The sequence below is a fragment of the Lagopus leucura genome, unplaced genomic scaffold, assembly GCF_019238085.1.
Source record: "Lagopus leucura isolate 7727_CA_CO unplaced genomic scaffold, USGS_WTPT01 Super-Scaffold_100015, whole genome shotgun sequence".
In the NCBI taxonomy this organism is placed as follows: domain Eukaryota; kingdom Metazoa; phylum Chordata; class Aves; order Galliformes; family Phasianidae; genus Lagopus; species Lagopus leucura.
In genome coordinates, this window is record NW_024962269.1 from 9570753 (window position 1) to 9587516 (window position 16764).

At 43.0% G+C, this 16764-nt stretch overlaps 1 protein-coding gene across 2 annotated transcripts in view; it reads right to left on the reverse strand.

The window, feature by feature from the left end:
* Positions 1-16764, reverse strand: part of LOC122182421 (cell migration inducing hyaluronidase 1) — a 101840-nt gene that overhangs the window by 17212 nt on the left and 67864 nt on the right. For both annotated transcript variants that reach the window (XM_042875686.1, XM_042875685.1), the window contains exons 12-17: positions 11395-11570; positions 10611-10820; positions 5125-5330; positions 1886-1955; positions 902-1030; positions 105-190 (exon numbers count right to left, since the gene is read on the reverse strand). In XM_042875686.1, the coding sequence (XP_042731620.1) occupies positions 105-190; positions 902-1030; positions 1886-1955; positions 5125-5330; positions 10611-10820; positions 11395-11570 (877 nt within the window). The remainder of the gene's footprint in view (positions 1-104; positions 191-901; positions 1031-1885; positions 1956-5124; positions 5331-10610; positions 10821-11394; positions 11571-16764) is intronic.

Here is a 16764-nt window from a genome sequence, read left to right on the forward strand (position 1 = left end):
AAAAGCATTGCAATGATTTATATCAGCTTCCTTGGGAGCAACGTTATAGTTCTAAACCAGTACTATAGAGAAGTCTTTTCCAAACCAAGTGCAGAGCACCTTACCTCCCAGAAATCAGTGTCAGAATGGGCCTTTTGTCCTTGGCTGAGGCAGGAGTGGTTTTAACACCGTTATCGATGATCATTCCAGCCTGAAAGAAAATGGGAATGTAATATTATGGTTTATTTATATATTCTACAGTTCTTTCCACTTCCAAGTTCTGTCTCCAATTGTCCCAAGCCAAAGTATATGGCACAATCCTAATAACTGCTTCTGCTAATAATATATGAAACTGAGTATTGTCAATACCATCAGGAATTGCATGCGTCACCCCAAACTGCTCAACATTTCCTGAAACTGCAGCTCTCTTCTAAATGCACTCTCATACACCTAAACACAGTGCTGCAGCCTCAGGACCAGCAGTCCTCACCACGGCACCACACACAGCGTGCTGAGGGCAAACAGGGAAAGAGTGAGAGAAGGCGATCAGACACAGTGGCTGTATTTATTCTTTTAGAAGCCGTTTGGCTAATTGCTAACATTGGCAGTTGAGGTCTATAATTAGACAAGCTGCCAATAGATGCTCCTGCAGGCACTATTTTAGGAAAGCAGAAGCGAAGAATGAGCCTGGCGCAGCCAAGCAGAGGGAAGAACTTTGGTGCCCAGGAGCCAAGAGGATGCTGGCCGGCTCAGAGCGCTGCCACACCAGCCTGCAAGCTGCTCTATCTGCAGACACAAACAAGTTTGCATGAACTTTGAGCGAAACAGAAAGCACAGGCATTAATAGCTTGCAGATCCGAAGAGCTGGAGCGAGAAAGCAATGTTTTTTTGACGGCAGCATTCCAGTTGCGTGCAGACTCACTCGGTAGTTGGAATGTGCGCGGTTGTTGGAAAATCTCCCCATCGGCATGTGCTCCGAGTAGCCGGGGGAATACATGCCCGCCGAGGGCCCCGTTGGCACGTGGTGCAGAACAAACCAAAAGCCTGTTTCCTGAGAAAAAGAAACGACATCTGAGCCTTCGCTTGAACCTCTTTGCTGGTCTGCATTAGCCCAAGGATTTATCGATAAATCCTCAAGACGTAAGCCAGAAGATTTCAGGACAAATCACAGCTAGCAGCACTGACCTGTCTAACTGTGCTCAGCAGAGAGCTGAACTCACATATTTACAGTCACTCCTGTGCAGCAACAGCAGGCTGCTTTAATTTAAACTGTGACATCTATCTTAAAGTTACATGACTTTTCCAACTCACAACACACACATACATTGATGCCCTCCCATCCGTGCATGCACACATCTTAAAAATCACATCCATTTTATTTAGCTGTCTAAAATATATTTAGGAACCCGAACCTAGGCAATCAGGTTCTGAACTTCTGGAAAGACCACATCTCCTTGTTTAAGGCTTGGTTTGCTTGCTTATTTGTCTTAGTAGAAAATTAAATCTCCCAGTGTGACCAAGGATTTCTGTGGAATTAGTGTTAGTGTTGATTGAGATTTCAGGGCAATGTTACTGTACTGCAATCAACAGAATCATTGCCAAAGACTTCACTGGGACTCTGCAGCCAGATATATTTCATTTATTCAGGCTGCACACTGTGCAAAGGCTGGGAAGTTTTGTTAAAGCTGTCCAGCTCTAGAAACAGCAAGTGTGGAGAAGTAAGAAGTATGGAGCAAAAGAAAAAACATTACCTTTTATTGGCAGCACTAACCACATTAATATATGTCTCTATCTAGCAGTTTCAAGAATGCCTGAGTAACAGAAGCAGGTTTTATTCCAATAAGAGCCTTGGCTCGCAGGGCCCTCAGCTCTGAATCGTTACCAAATAAGAAACTTCTGTACTCACTTCAGACCCCGCAGCTGCACAGTTTATAAGGTTGTTGTGTGGGTTGGCTATCCAAAAGGTGGATACAGCGCTGCAGATGAGGAAAACAAAGAGTGAGATGAAAATGACACTTTGAGCACACGCCAGAATCACAGCTCAGCTCCCCACAGTACAGGCATGGCTGATAAGACCCCAGATAAGGGGTCTTGCCCAGGGGCAAAAGGGCTGTTTGTTGTTTTTCTTTCTCTTCTCATACCACATTTGTCCTTTGTGGTTTGACAGAGAACATGGCCTTATCTCTTAAAACCCCAGAGTATTAAATGAGGAATTTCTATTGCAATTCCAAGCCTGCTATGAAGCTGTCAGATGTCAGTCATGTTTTATGATAAGGTAAATATGTTGTTGCACAAGCTACAGAAAAGCATTTGCCCCCAAATAAGCCCTCAGGTTCATTAGAGGTTTGTTTAATCAAGGGACCCAACGAATTCCCTCTCTAAAGGCTTTGCAAGTATACTGTAGCACGTGCTTTTACACAGAGCTGCTGTGATTCATTAACTTTATTTGCTCCCACCCCACTATGCATTGCATTTCTTCTGGGACAAAGGGACTCCATTTGCCCAATGCACATAAAAAGACTCTTAATTGAGAGATTCCCATTGAGGAGGAAAGATCAACCTATCACTGTCCATCCGGTGACATACAGTCATCATTAACCAACGGGCACAGGAACTTTGGGAGTGAAACATCCAGGAGACATGTGACTCGCTCCCTAAATTTGCTGGGTGGGATTCACCCTCCTGAAGGGGATGCACCTACCTAACCCTTACATCTCTTCCATGAAAGACTTCAAGAGGTCTTTATATTCTAAAGGAATTTCTGGTCTAAGGCAACATTTGATACATGTGACTGCATCATGAAATCGTACAAGTCTGGGCTAGAAAAAACAACTTGAGATTATTGCATCCAAATGCAAAAGCAAGGCCTTGAATCCGCTGTATTTCCCAGTGACCTGTCTCAGCCCAGCCCTGTTCCTCACAGCCATGTGCACTGGGCATGTTACTGTGTCATTTGGCACAATCCTATTGTCTTAATTACCAGCAGCAGCTGCCTGCTTGCCTCTTCCAAGCCAACAGAGCCACAGCTGGCACTCATCCCTCATCCCTGGGCCGAGTGCCTTGGCTGCTGCTCATGGGGATGGTGTGGGTTGATGCACAGGGCAACCATGGTGTGGTTGTGCATTAGCAGGCTGGATGAGCACAGTGCAAAACTCTAATCTGTCCTTAAATTCTTTTATAAAGGAAGACGTGGCGGATCAAAGTACAGTAGAACTTTTTCATTACACATCAGCATATCATTCCTAGTACTATTTTTCTGTAATAATATTTCAAATGACACAAAACATGTTCAGCTGACAATTAAGTGAATTATGTGGAAAATGAGAACAACGGCTGATTTACTCTTATTTTATGAATGGATACATTAAGTGTCATTTATAAACAAACACAGATGTGAAAGAAAGCACTGCATGAATTTCATCCCTTTCTCTTGCCAAAGTGAAAAGCTAAAAATATGTTTCTCTGGACCAAACCCCAGTTAGTTCTGAGGACAGAATGGATGATAGTGATAGAGTCTCAGCAGACTAAGAGTACTTTTAAATGAAAGAAAACACCCAAAGATTTTTAGCTGTTATTAGGCATCAATCAGCTTCTCACTATCTCATTTTGAAGACAGCAGTCTGGCTCTGGAGACTTTCTCATTGACTTCTTGTTGGTCAGAAATTAGGTTTTTTTTGTGTCATTTTTTTCCCCTCAAACTACACCAAAAGAAAACCCTGAAGAAAAATCTGAACAGCCATTTCTCCCAGCAGCATCAATGCAGCAACAATGCTCTGTGGTCTCAAGGCAAAACTTGGCTGTGGAGGAACTTCCCTCCTCTTGCACAGCAGTCTTACTGTCAAGCTTTGATGATCACCATCAATTCAAAGCTTCTGAAGGATGCCCACATATTGCGCATCCAGTGTCCACAAATTTGCTCCAGATTATTTGCCAAAGTCCCTTCATTACAGTTGCTTTTCCAGCTGTTAACTACACAGGTTTCACTTTAAGAGTTTACTACTCTCTCAGGAGTTGGTGTGAAGGGAGAACAAGGAAGCTAATGAGACACCACACATGCATTAAAATGAGCACTTTTTCCCATTCCTTGGCTGTACACCTTGATTTTGAGGGAGAAAAACAGCATGAAAATCAGGGGGAAAATGGCCAGAATGGACTGCAGGAGCTCAATGAGTCCATACTCTGTTTTATGGTAGGATCAACTGCAACAACGGTATTCACGAGTGGTGTTTCTGTAACCTGCACTAAAAACTACTACTAACAAAAAAACCATGAATCCTAGCAAGAACATACTCTAGTGCTTAACTATGTGGCTAAGCTGGTCATGTTTCTTCTATACTTCATTTGATTATTTTTTTCTACAGGCAACAGAACTGCAAAAAAGAACTTGTGAAATCCCTTCTCATTGCAAATGCTTCTATAATCCTCATCTAAACCTCAGTTGGCAGATCTGAAAGGACACTTAGAGGAAAGGATCTTGCAAAAGGGAGATGAAAGGCATTGAGTATTTTTCAAGTTTAAAACTGAAAAATAGAAGTTTTGGGAAGTTCTCATGGAAACATTTTCATGAGCTTATGCATGGACATTATTAGTGATCCAACAGGCATATACACTCTTTGGTCTTCTATTGCCAAGCCCTAATTCTGTGCTAAACTGCATTTATTACACCACGTTTGTTTTATTCTTCAGTTTGGGTAAACTGCCAATAGATGCATAATGCCAATCCCGTATCGTTAAACTGTATCTGTTCTCTGCAGATAATGGCTTCAGAATAAATGGGAGTGTTTTCATAATCAACTATTGTTCCACATGGGCACTAATGTCAGAATCAAGCTCATTCTGGGAACGCTTTATTGAACCACTGCAACACCTGAATGTGCAAGGCATAATCCTATTTTAGAAGAGATTTCCAATAATATCTTAGGTAGCAATCATCACAATTGGCTTCATGGTAAAAATGAAAATTACAACCCAGGTGTGTAGACAACTAAATAACACAAGTGGAAAGACCCTGAAGAGACTGCTCTCCCAAACTTTGGGAGGATGCAGCCAAGACTTATAAAGGTGACAACATCAGAATACATTCACAACATTTTTGTGGGTAAATCCTGCAACAATAGAAAGAAGAAAAGAAAGGCTCCCACTCACCTACAGTCTTGCCTGGGTTTAGGGATGTACCCTGGGTAAGCACCCTCTGTGATCAGTTTGCACATCCTGCTGTCTCGGTCAGAAGGGAGCAGAGTGCTGGGTTTAACAAGCAGTCCAAGGCAGTGATCAAATGTGTTGCGCTCTTCTGGTCCATCCTCCGTAAAGAAACAATGGCCCAGTGCATCATAACCCACAACATCCTTCACCTGCAGGTACAAAACAAAGGCCAAGTTTCATCCTTCAGCCATTACATGTAAAGAAAAGACTTCACAGTAATAGCACTCCAGTATACTCTTGAACTCAGGGTGTACAAGCAAAAGCAAAAGTAAAAGCAATATCACTTTCTACTCTTAAGAGTCCATTGCGTAAAATAAATTTAGATGTGGGTGTTGCTAACTAGAATTTGTTATCTTCCCAAAATTTAAATTCAGCTAGAATTTGTTGTCATCTAGGAAATGCCAGTTCCATTCTTTTGTCTATCTGCAAAATCAGACTATCTTAGCATGAGACTGGAAGAAACATGGGGTGCGGAAGTGAATGAAGGATGTCGGATGTTCAAATTACATCAGGGCTCATTCATCTTCACATAGAGTTACACAAGCAGCTACATAAAATACATCTGAAAAATGCAGCTGAGCTGAAAAAATATTTTTTCAGGCTATCAGAGAGGTGGCAAGTCTTTTTTTCCAGACAGGCTGGCTTGTTTTAGCTTTGACCTGATCCTTTTTTCCAAGTTGTTGACAGAAGCTTTACTTGACCCTGAGACAAATCAGCTGGTGTTAATCAGTGCTGTTCTGGTTTGGGTTTCAACGGTGTTAACATCAGAACACTATTGTATTGGACAGAACAATACCCATCAGCTCACTGGAGGATCTGAAAAAACAATTTCAGGAGCAGATACTTGAACTCAAAGCCTAAGGCTTGGATTGGCTGGAAAACAACAACCCTCAGTGTCCAACAAGTTAGTTGTTAATATATATATCTGGAATATGGAAAATGAATTTCAAGCCTTCATGTGCCTGGTGAAATGCTGTCTGTCCTGGGGTCTCTCTTTGCTTGTCCCATCAGCCTTCACCGATTACCTACCTTTGACCTGGGAAACCTTTCTAGCAAAGCTTAGATAGATACCAGCGTTTTCCTGCAAATGCTTCTTCTGAGATAGCAATCATGAAGGGACAAGTAAGATATTAAAATGGACACAGAACCCATTCTTTACAGGGTTGTTGAAAGATCTTAACTCCTAAGCACCTGAATTGCTTTTGCAAGCAGGACTGAGATTCTTCTGTCATCTACATGCCTCATCTTGAGGCCAGGAGAACCAATTTCAAATCAAATCCCAAGACTAGTGTTGAAATGATTACAAGAATGCTTTCACTTAAGAGAGAATACTTTGCTTGCCAAATCTACTGCAAGCTTACATTTGCACACACATCTATTATGTATCATCCATGCTCCAGTGTAAATACTCAAATCTCTGAACATAAGTCACCACAGTAAATTAAACAGAGTTAAAATGACCTGCAAAGTGGTACATTCCACTAAAATACTTCACTAAAATTTACTGCTAACTTCTCTAATTTAACTAGATGACAGCTTTTGCAAGGTCGAGGCTTCTTTATTTAGGCATAAACAGTATGTACTACATTGAACCATCCCTCCCTGGATACATGAGCTGTCCCAGCCTTGCAATTATAAAGGTTTATGGGATAGGAGAACATCTCATTAGAGTGACCTCTTTTCAGATGAAGATTTCCAGTGTGTAGAGGAAGCCTTTCAATCTCGGAGTTGTTAAAATTGCAGACAGCCACCAAAGATAATTAGTTTTCTCACGCACAACAGTAACACTGGAAAAGCAAGTAATGGTGCTGCGACATTTAGATGATGGAAATGGTTTCCTCAGAGAAACATCAGCCACATAGAAAAGTCATTTATCTCTCCAACCAGCACAGAGCTGCACCAGGACTGGGATATGAAAACTTGTGGCAATCAGATGACAGTGGGGCAAAGCCCACCACTATTCGTGGGATGTAATGTTACAGGAGACTATCACTCCCAGTTTGTTGAGAGGAGTGAAGCAGAAAGAGGAACATGCACTGGCAGAAGGGCTCAGAGCCAACAAACCCAATGTTGTCCTAGCTCATCCCTGAAAGCCCACAGAATAACACGGAGTTATCAATCAGGGGGACCTGGTCCCTTCTGTCTCTGTCACCCTCCATTTGATGAATTACTTTTCCCATATCTCATCTCCCGCTCAGCTCTGACAAACATACAAGTTTCCTGTATGTTTTTTCATGCACAAGCCCAGTACTGAAATGTTTGCATTGCAAAAGAACTGCGTGTTCCAAAAGATTTTTTCCAAAGGACTTAATTTTTGATTAAAACCTTCTTAATGGTCCATAATCTTACCTTAACCATGAGTAATTTATAGCCAGATAATGCCCTCCGTGGCAAAACAACCACTGTGCAGTACAGCTGGATTACTAAAATCAGATACTGCTTAAGTAGTCACATAGCTCAGCCTCTTACTCCATGAAGTACAGTTCTCCCCTGGATCCCGACAGAGTGTTTTTATTGACCTTCATTTAATTTCTTGCACTAATGGGAGTTTCTATTTTAAGTTGCCCACTGGGGTCCAGTGGACAGAGTGGGAATCAGAGTAAAGTTTGATCCCAGGGATTGCAATGGTGTAAATAGGTGGTTTTTATGGCCAACGTATTAAACAAAACATTGGGTAATTATTGGAATTGTCAAGAATTATGCTGAGAATTTCTACAGATTTGTTTCCAAAAGGACCCTCTGTGCCCCCTAGTGAATGTGAATTTGTAGACAAGCACAGAAAAACTCACTGAGGGAAATGAGATTCTGCTGGGACAGGGACTTTCAGCAGCACCACGCAGACCCACAGAAGAACAGTTCTGCCATCAGGAATAAATAGATGGCTCTTCAAAGCTTTTGCACAGGCATTTAACTACAGCCATGTGAAAAACCCCTTGGAAATCAATGGCCTACAGTTAAACACATCCTTAAATGCTACGTTATGCTGAGGTTTAACAGTCCACCTAGATGTTTTGCATGGCTATTTTCAAAATCTGGTTCATGTACATCGTCAAGGAGAGCTTTCCCTCAGCAAAGCATGCTATGGATCACCCTGACCTCAGAGGGAATGAATGTTACCTGGGGGAAAAAGGAGCTATTTGCTGTCTGTACAAATGCTGCTCATGCATGTAGAAACAGGTAGTGTTGCCCAAGTCAGAAGATAGTAGGCAGCTAGGCAATGCAGAGAATAATCACAGTACTCACCAGAGACCTATGTGGGTGCCTGTGAGCTTATCTGGGGCAGAAGGAACAGGAAAGGAAGGGAAATAGAATCGGAAAGCAGATGAGGAGATTGCAGTGGGATCACATGAAGAATCAAGGTTTGGAGCTGCTAACTGCAGATGTCTATCTGAGCAATGAAACACCATTTAAGTGATGCAACCTACGGAGTGCCTGTTCTCTGATGAAACTGAGCAAATAGATGGCTTTACTTCACTTCAGCTTTCAATTCAGCCATTAGCAAAAATTGAATGGTTAGAATAAAAAATAGGTTAAACGTAGAGTTTAGTATTGACAAATTTTGATAAATTACAATCAGCAGAGATTACATTCTTAACAGTTTAGATTTTAGATCCCAGAATCTAAGATTTCTCCAGGGTGCTTTTTCCTGAAGGGGAACCGTGGTCATTTAGGGAGCAGTGGCTGTTGAGTAACAGCAAGAGAGAAAGCTGTTTTCATCAGCTGCCTCAGTCTGTCTGAATTTCATTGTGTCATCATGGCTGAAAAGCATGAGCACATGCATCCCTCTGCCATGCATCTCCCATAGTTGTCCCCTGGAGAAAGCACAAGAGACAGAACTATTTCCCAATCCTCTATACAAATCTATTTATCTGACCGGTACAAAAAATGCCAGGCACAGAGCATTTGCTTTGGCAACTATTAATGAACAAGGAATTAAGATCTCATGTCAGACTGATAAGCAGGGCTCTAGCTGGTCTGCAGTTCACCAGCAGCTGTGCAAACTCTGTATACACAGATAGTGTGTTTATGGTGCCACTGGTAAGAGCCGTCTGTGGCACACAAATCCTGAAACAGTGCCCTTCTACTCTGCCTATTCACTGCATGCTCATCCCCTGTGCTGGTGACTTTGAATGGACAGTTCTCATATGACCCTGAGTGTCATATTTATATACTTTTTCCCTACAAGATGAGTTCAGTCACTAGATTTCATGTTATAAACTTAGAAGGACAGAGATCAGAAGCAGGATTCACAAATAGAAGATAAAAGCCATTCCTATTCTGGAACTGTCCTCACTTTAACTTCTGTGCATTTCAATTATGCCTGTGACTTCCATTTCCATTGCTGCCACTTTTGGAGGCAGTATCCTGCATTCCTTGCCAAAAGGAAGGCTTTGTATTTGAACTGATACTTCGGAAAAAAGTTGGATAGTCAAACTTGATGTTTATTCCATATCTTTAGCTACTCTGCTTTTGGGATAGGTATCTTTATACTTCCTGAATGCAAGTAAAGATTTCTCTTTTCTCCTGTCTGGTTTTGTGAGTGGAGCTGATTGGATATATAGTTTCAGGAGCAGCATTCATTCAGAACATTCTGGATCTTGGTTTCCTTACCATCATCAGGTGGTGGAAAATACCCTATGTTAAGTTCTTGGCGTGGTTGGCTTTGAAGATACTTTCTTAAAATGATGGGGAGTTCAAGACTAATAAAGCAACAAGGGCTGGGACCAACACAACTTATTCCTATCCCAGAAGTGCCAAAGGAACAACTGTGCCGAGGAACAGAGGTGGGGTGGCAGTGAAAAAAGCCTCCTGGGTTCCGTACCATGCTCCAGGATGCTCAGTATGATAATGTTTCCCTCTGCATGCTTACAACAAAGAAGGTGGCATCTCTACATCTAAGGGAAAATCTGACTGTGCTCCTAGCACTTCTGCTGCACTGTGAAGTGCCTGATAAGCATAGGTCATTATATAGATTTATTCAAAAGGATTTTCTGTTGCGGAGATTAATTCTGACAAACCAGAGCTCTGTGAATGTTTAATGTTGTGAATAGCATTGCAAACCCAAAGCTTTATTATAGGAGAGATGAAGGATACTTAAACCTTCTGATTATCGTCTTTAAATAGCAAGCTCTGGCTATAGTCAGGTCCAACTACTCATTAGAGATGGGCTGGTGCACAGACATCCCTGCCCAAAGACAAAAGCTCTGCCTGCTCTGATTCACACACAGCCTGCAGTGCCACTTCGTTTCCTCCTTTTTAAGAATGCAGGTTGAAATACACCTGGAACATCTATGTAATCAGGAGAAAGAGACAGATCCTATTTCTAACAATAAAACACCTTACATTGCAGTAATTAAGCTGTATTCACACTATGAGGAAATAAATTGACTGGTGCCTGGATCTATAAGGTAGGCATTGGGGTTTCTTACCAGCAAACCATTGGATCCGTGGATTGTGACACAGCGGGAGAAGGTATGGTGGATGGAGACATCCTTCACATATGTTGGAGGGTTGTAGCCTCCTTTCTCGTCTACATCTCCAGCCATGTGGAAGTGAATTGGGTAATGTCCCATTGTCTGCTGGCCCATATATTTCAGTTCTAGACCTTCAAGATGGGTAGCCTTAAAATCAAGACCGATCTGGAGAATGACAGAATATCAGTCAAGAAAGATAAAACGGTGTTGAGGGCAAGAGGGTGGGGGAATACAGGAATGTAGAGCAATGGATGTATCTGCTAGAGAGATTTACTACGTGCGAGAGAGTGTATGGCTGCAGGGTAAAGGAGAGAGTCATGATAGCTAAGGTGACCATAGCTCTTCTTTGATACTGTCACTGCTGCCATGGCTACTTTTGACTTCATTCTGGAAGAAAAAGACATTTAGATTTAATGTTTCCCATGAGTTTCAGTCACTTGGGCTCAAAATGAACCTCCTGTTTGGAGCACCACTGGAATTTAGGGAAAACTAGAATTGGAATATGGAAGTTATATCCTGGATGGGTTAAGCACCAGCCTCGCTGGGTACTGTCTGCATGGGTGTATTTCAAAGCTGAGGGACTGGCAGCAGCAGTGGGGTGGATCTGCCGCAACACAGGGAGGGGCTGCTTGCTCAGCAGCTGACACAAGAGATTCCTCCATTCCTGCAGCCTGACTTTCTCAGTACACGAAGGTGTGGCTGGGTGGAGAAAAGTGCAAGGGGAAGGCTCCAGCCCTACCTTGATGTGTCCCCCAAAGGTGTCGAAATCAAAGAAGGAGCACAACTTGCTGCTGTACTCATAGCACTGCCCCTCCATCTCGCCCATGATCACAACGTTCCTGCTCAGCAGCCCCACTTCTGCCCGCATGTCGACGCCATCAATGACTTCGCCAACGTGGAGGTACGCTGCTTTCCCTGCAGGAACAAGATCCATTTTCAGAGTTACTCTGCCAGCGCTGCTGGTTTCCCCTTGTGCTTCCTGTGGTGGGGTTGGTCGATAATGAAAAGAGCATTGGAATCAGCAAAAAACTGTTGGCTGGCTCCTCAAAAGGCGGAAGGCTGGAGCACAGGTGTCCCTCTATGTCCTGCTGAGACATTTTCAACAGAGGAAGTGGGATTTTTGGTCTGAAGTTGCTCCAGTTAGCCAGGGAGCTAAACCAACAGGCTGTCTGACAAAACACTTCTCTGACCTTAGAAAGAGACTGTGATCACTTCAGAACTGCACTTCAGAACCTCTCCCTGCCTGCTATCCTGAACTCTCAATTTAGATCTGTCTGCACATCTCCTGCTTGCTCCCAACACCTCCCTCTGCCCCGCACATAGGCAGCTGATAGGACTGCATGCCAGACCACATTGCCTCTAACCTGCCTCCACAAACACACCTGGCTCTGTGGAGGGGTTAAAACCACAGAGAGCCCTCCCTGCCCTGAACAGAAAGGGGTGAAGACCAGGCACTGTGGATGCCTAGAGAGCAAAATATTCTCTTTGCTGTAATTTCATTCAAACGTATTCATGCTCCTTCCTTCCTTCCTCAGCTTTCTGCAGAGAATGCAGTTGGAAAAAGGTTCATCTTACGGACTACATTCTGTATTATTCCAGTAAAAATAAGTAATAAACTCTTTAAGTAAACACTGAACTTTCAGGAATGCTACACTTGCATGTATTTCATTTCAGTGGAATCATTCAAAGCAGTGATTAGAAACAAATGGCAAGCCCAAAGCCTGGCTATCATTGTGAAGTACTTTGTGCTGCACTAGAAATGGCAAGTTGCGTGGAGGATTTTGAACACTGAAACATTCTTGTTTTAACCAAAACACACTGCTATGACTTTATAACAAAGATAAGCAAACACCATTCACTCCCCCTTTCTGCTGGTGCTGGGAGCAGCGTAGTTCAAAAGCAATACTGGGATTTGGGAAAGGTTGGTGCTCCTTCTTGCTGCCTGCAAGGCAAGGTCCACACCACTGTTTTCCATGGGCACGGGGTGCTGTGGGAATTGGATGCTCAACCCCAAAAGTGACGGCACCAAGAGGCCATGGGTTTGCATCTCACTTGTATTTGCAGTTTCTTCCCTGAGCTTTCCCACAGAGCTGCCATAAGCCAGGTCTATTCAGGTTTGTGGCCAACATCAGAACCCAGCTTAGCCCCAAAACAGCTCTGCTTCCCTTATTCACTGCTATTTAAAAAGCAGTGGCAGCGGTGTCCTCTGCACAGGGATGCCCAATGCTGTACCATTGAGCAGCTCTGCTAGGAAACAGAGCCCAGAGCCAAATGGTTATGAAACCATTTTCAAGCTGTTACTTTTTAGTTTCCCTCCAAGCTGACCTTTCCTTGATTTACTGAAGTGCAGGAAGAAGTTCAGATAATCTGAAGAATGTCAGATTATGTTCAAGCCACATCCCCAGGATTTGTGGCAGTGGAATTAGATGGGCAGTTTTGTTATTTATGTGCTGAGCTCTAAAATAATAAATGTCATGCTTGCATGTATTTAATTTAATTTAACACCAGTCCAGACATGCAAAATAGCATAAGTACTGGCAGGAATGTTAAATACGCATTAACCAGTTTCTAAATATAACTCCTTGGGTGCATGTTTTTCACTTTCTGCTTTTGCTGACTTGACTTGTTTAGAGATAAAAGGAGAGATGGAAAGCAATCCCCTTGCAATGTGAAAGTGGATTTTGAATAATAGCTCCTTTAACAGAGTTCTGAAAAACAAACCTCTCCTCCCAGCAGCCAGAAATCCAAGCTGCCCACGGCTGTGGGGCCATCCCACTGACATGGCTCATGGGAGACAGAGCCAGGCATGGGATCGCTCTGGTGATGTCAATTCCTGCTGGAAACTGGCACCAGGCACTTCCCATGGGGCCAGAAGCCCTGCGATGTGCGTCCACAGACACGTGGCACCTCCACTGGCACGGCCGGTGATTGGCATGAGGAAGGAAATCAAACAAAAGAGGCTGCTCCACGGTGTGCTTGGGCAGCTCACACGGCACTGGGAGCGTCCTACTGCAGGGCTGTAAACCTGAAGCCAGGCTGCTGCTCGTCTCCCCAAGGAGCAGTGTGACATCTGAGCACGGGCAAACCCAAGCCAGCCCAGAAGTGGTTTGGGGCAAAGAAAGGCAACTCTGTGCTGAGAATAGAGGAGGACTGTGCCTGCTGCTTCAGCATTAAAGCCAAGCCTAGGATTGCCCAAGCAATTATGAGTGCAGGATCACTGATTCACCATCTCCTCTCTGAGCACATTCATGCTGCATCCCTCATGGACAGATGTTGCTTTGCTGGTGAGCCAGGCTTGTGCTGTGTTATAATCTAAACCAAACAAAGCCGTATGCTGACACAGATTACATCTCCCCACAACAGGCCCGTGTGATTGAGCTCAAAAGAACGCCCTGGCTTTGCTGCTCTTTGTCATACCAGTACCTTCACTTAGCAAAATGTTAATTCACAGGGAAAAATAAACTGCATTAATGTATGGGCTTGCTGACAAAGGTCTTGATTCAGCAAAATAGGAGACCACTTCCATGCTTATGACTCAAGACAGTGACTATTAAAGTCACCAGTGCACTTAGTAAGGAGAAGGTAATTATTAAAAGAAAGTATGCATTAAGATAAACATAGATGATCCACTAATCAAAGACACACTTATGTCAACATCACAGCAATTCCGAGTTTCTCCAAGCTGTACAAAGCTCCAGGAAAACCTGCCATACCTGAACCTAACCCCAAAGCCTGGGCTCAGGCTTTATCACACTTGGGAAGGGTGGAAATGTAGAACAGTTTCAGAAGCTCCAGGTGTGGGTGGTGCTCTGGTGAGTAACACTCAGAGATGTCTCTAAAAAACCTCCCTGGTATATTTCTACTTTTCTAAATGCTTTGGCTTTAAATGCCATAAAGTGCCACATATCTCTTTCAGAAGTGAATCAGGCATCTGAAAGTCTGTATTTGGTGAAGATAAAGTGGAGCTAAGACGCTTCTGGATTTGTTCTTTTTCCCTAAGGAGTTTTTTGTTCTCCTCCAGGCTCTGCGGATTAGACCTTCCCTCTCATGGTCTTTTAATGCTTCCCACACCAGAGTTTCTAAAGGGAATCATAGAATCATTAAAGCTGGAAAAGACCACTCGGGTCACCCAGTCCAACCATCAGCACACCCCCACCATGCCCACTGATCACATCCCTCTGCATCACATGATCACATCCATTGCAGCACCACTCTAAATACAAACTTGCCTGCTTAATTCATGTAACACAGTGACAATAAATCCTTCAGGGAACCTTTAAAACCAGTGCAACTCATTGCAGATGCCAGCCCACACTTCTGTCAGATTTAGCATTTTTGCCAAGTGTTTGTCATCACTGGTGGTTACGTCCCTGTTGCTTTCTATTTAATAATTGATAAAAGTTCTCACAAACATCCTATCAAATTGTTCTGAATTGGTTTGATGGGATTTGCTCTTGCATGCCTCAAATGCAACACAGCATGGCTTGAGAGATCTGACCAGCCTCGAGTCATACATTACATCCTGACATCTTACTAAATAATTATTCCTTAAATCGAGGGAAAGCAGGTTTTAAGTGAAAGGACTTATAGTAAAAAGGATGAAGCTTTACAAGGAGTTCAAAGCAGTGCCCAGAGATAGAAGGAAAAGACTGCTGAACAGACTGCTAGAAAGGTGCCTTACACAATGCTTCCTGCCCAACCCTCAAGCACCAGGGATGCCTCAAAAAAAGAACTTCTGGCGAGTTCCAGCAAAAAATGATGTCAGCTTCTGAAGAGAACCCTCTAAATCTCTGAAAGTATCTGAATTTTGCTGGTAGAGTAACTTCTCCCTCCTTCGTAGCACACAACGAATGGCGACACAGGCAGTTTCTGGGAAGTTGTTAGATCACTATGTATCTACATGTTTAATTCAAAGTTCTCTACATTAACAAGTAGCTCCATCTCTCTGTAGTATTCCCTGCCCCATAAGCAAGATTTAAGATATGTAGGCTCATAATAACAGATTCACTAATACGTGGGATAATTGAAGTAATTATGCTATGCACAAAAAGGTTTTTCTTGTTTTATCAAGAGCACATAGACACACAAAAGGGCATTTCATCCTTTCTATTCCATGGTGAAACTTATCAGCATTGGTAGTAACTTCACACAGTGCAGCGAAGATGCAGATAAGACTTGTTTCCCAGGGAAACTAGACCAAATACTTGATTTTCCTACTATCCAGTGCTGCCACAACACAACCCTTCCTTCCTTCCTTCCTCCTCCCTCCCTCTGCCCTGTGCCATCGTCCCTGCCCTTGGGAACCTGCAAGATCAAAAGGTTTTAATCTGTTCCCACAGAGGAAAAAAAAAAAAGAGAAGAAAAAATCAAACAAAGGAGGTCAGTGGAGAAAAGTCCTCCATTTATCAGAGTGACCGTCTGACCAGGAGCAGGACCTGCAGAGCTGAGCCCTCGCCCAGGCTATGCTTCCCTGTGGGAGCAGCAGTTTTGACTTGAGCGAAGTTGCTGCGATAAGGGAGCACATAAGATCAGTCCCTGCGTGTCCTCCCTTGCTTCCTATACTGAGATTGTCAGAAGTCTGGTTAGACACCCAAATCCGACTGAAAAAAATCCTGACGGTAATTGAGTATTTACTCTTAAGCTTTTTGGAAAAGCCCAGCCTCTAATCAGGCCACTTCTCGCCAGTAAAGCAAGTAGGAAGTATCAATATAAATGGGGCAGGACCTAAACAATAAGTCTGACTTTTTTGTCCTAATACACTAAACTATGTCTATTAAACTACTAGCAAATGATGAGAGCACCAATTATAATTAAACCTTCTTACGCCAAACAAATCAGCTGTCCACACAGATGAGTTTTTCTGCCTCTTTTTAAAAAAGTCTCTAAGTAGTTCAGACCTGAAACTCAAGTTTATTTCCAAAAAAGAAAGGATAAAAAAAAATAGAGATTAAAATGAACACAACCATCTGGGTAGGAACGGTTTTATCATTTTTCTTTTAAAGGACAGACTTCAGGAGTTCTCAGCTGCTAAACTAAAACTCTCGAGATAATCAGGCCACGCCACTGACTACAAATGACATCCCTTGAGACGCCGTGTATAAATATATCT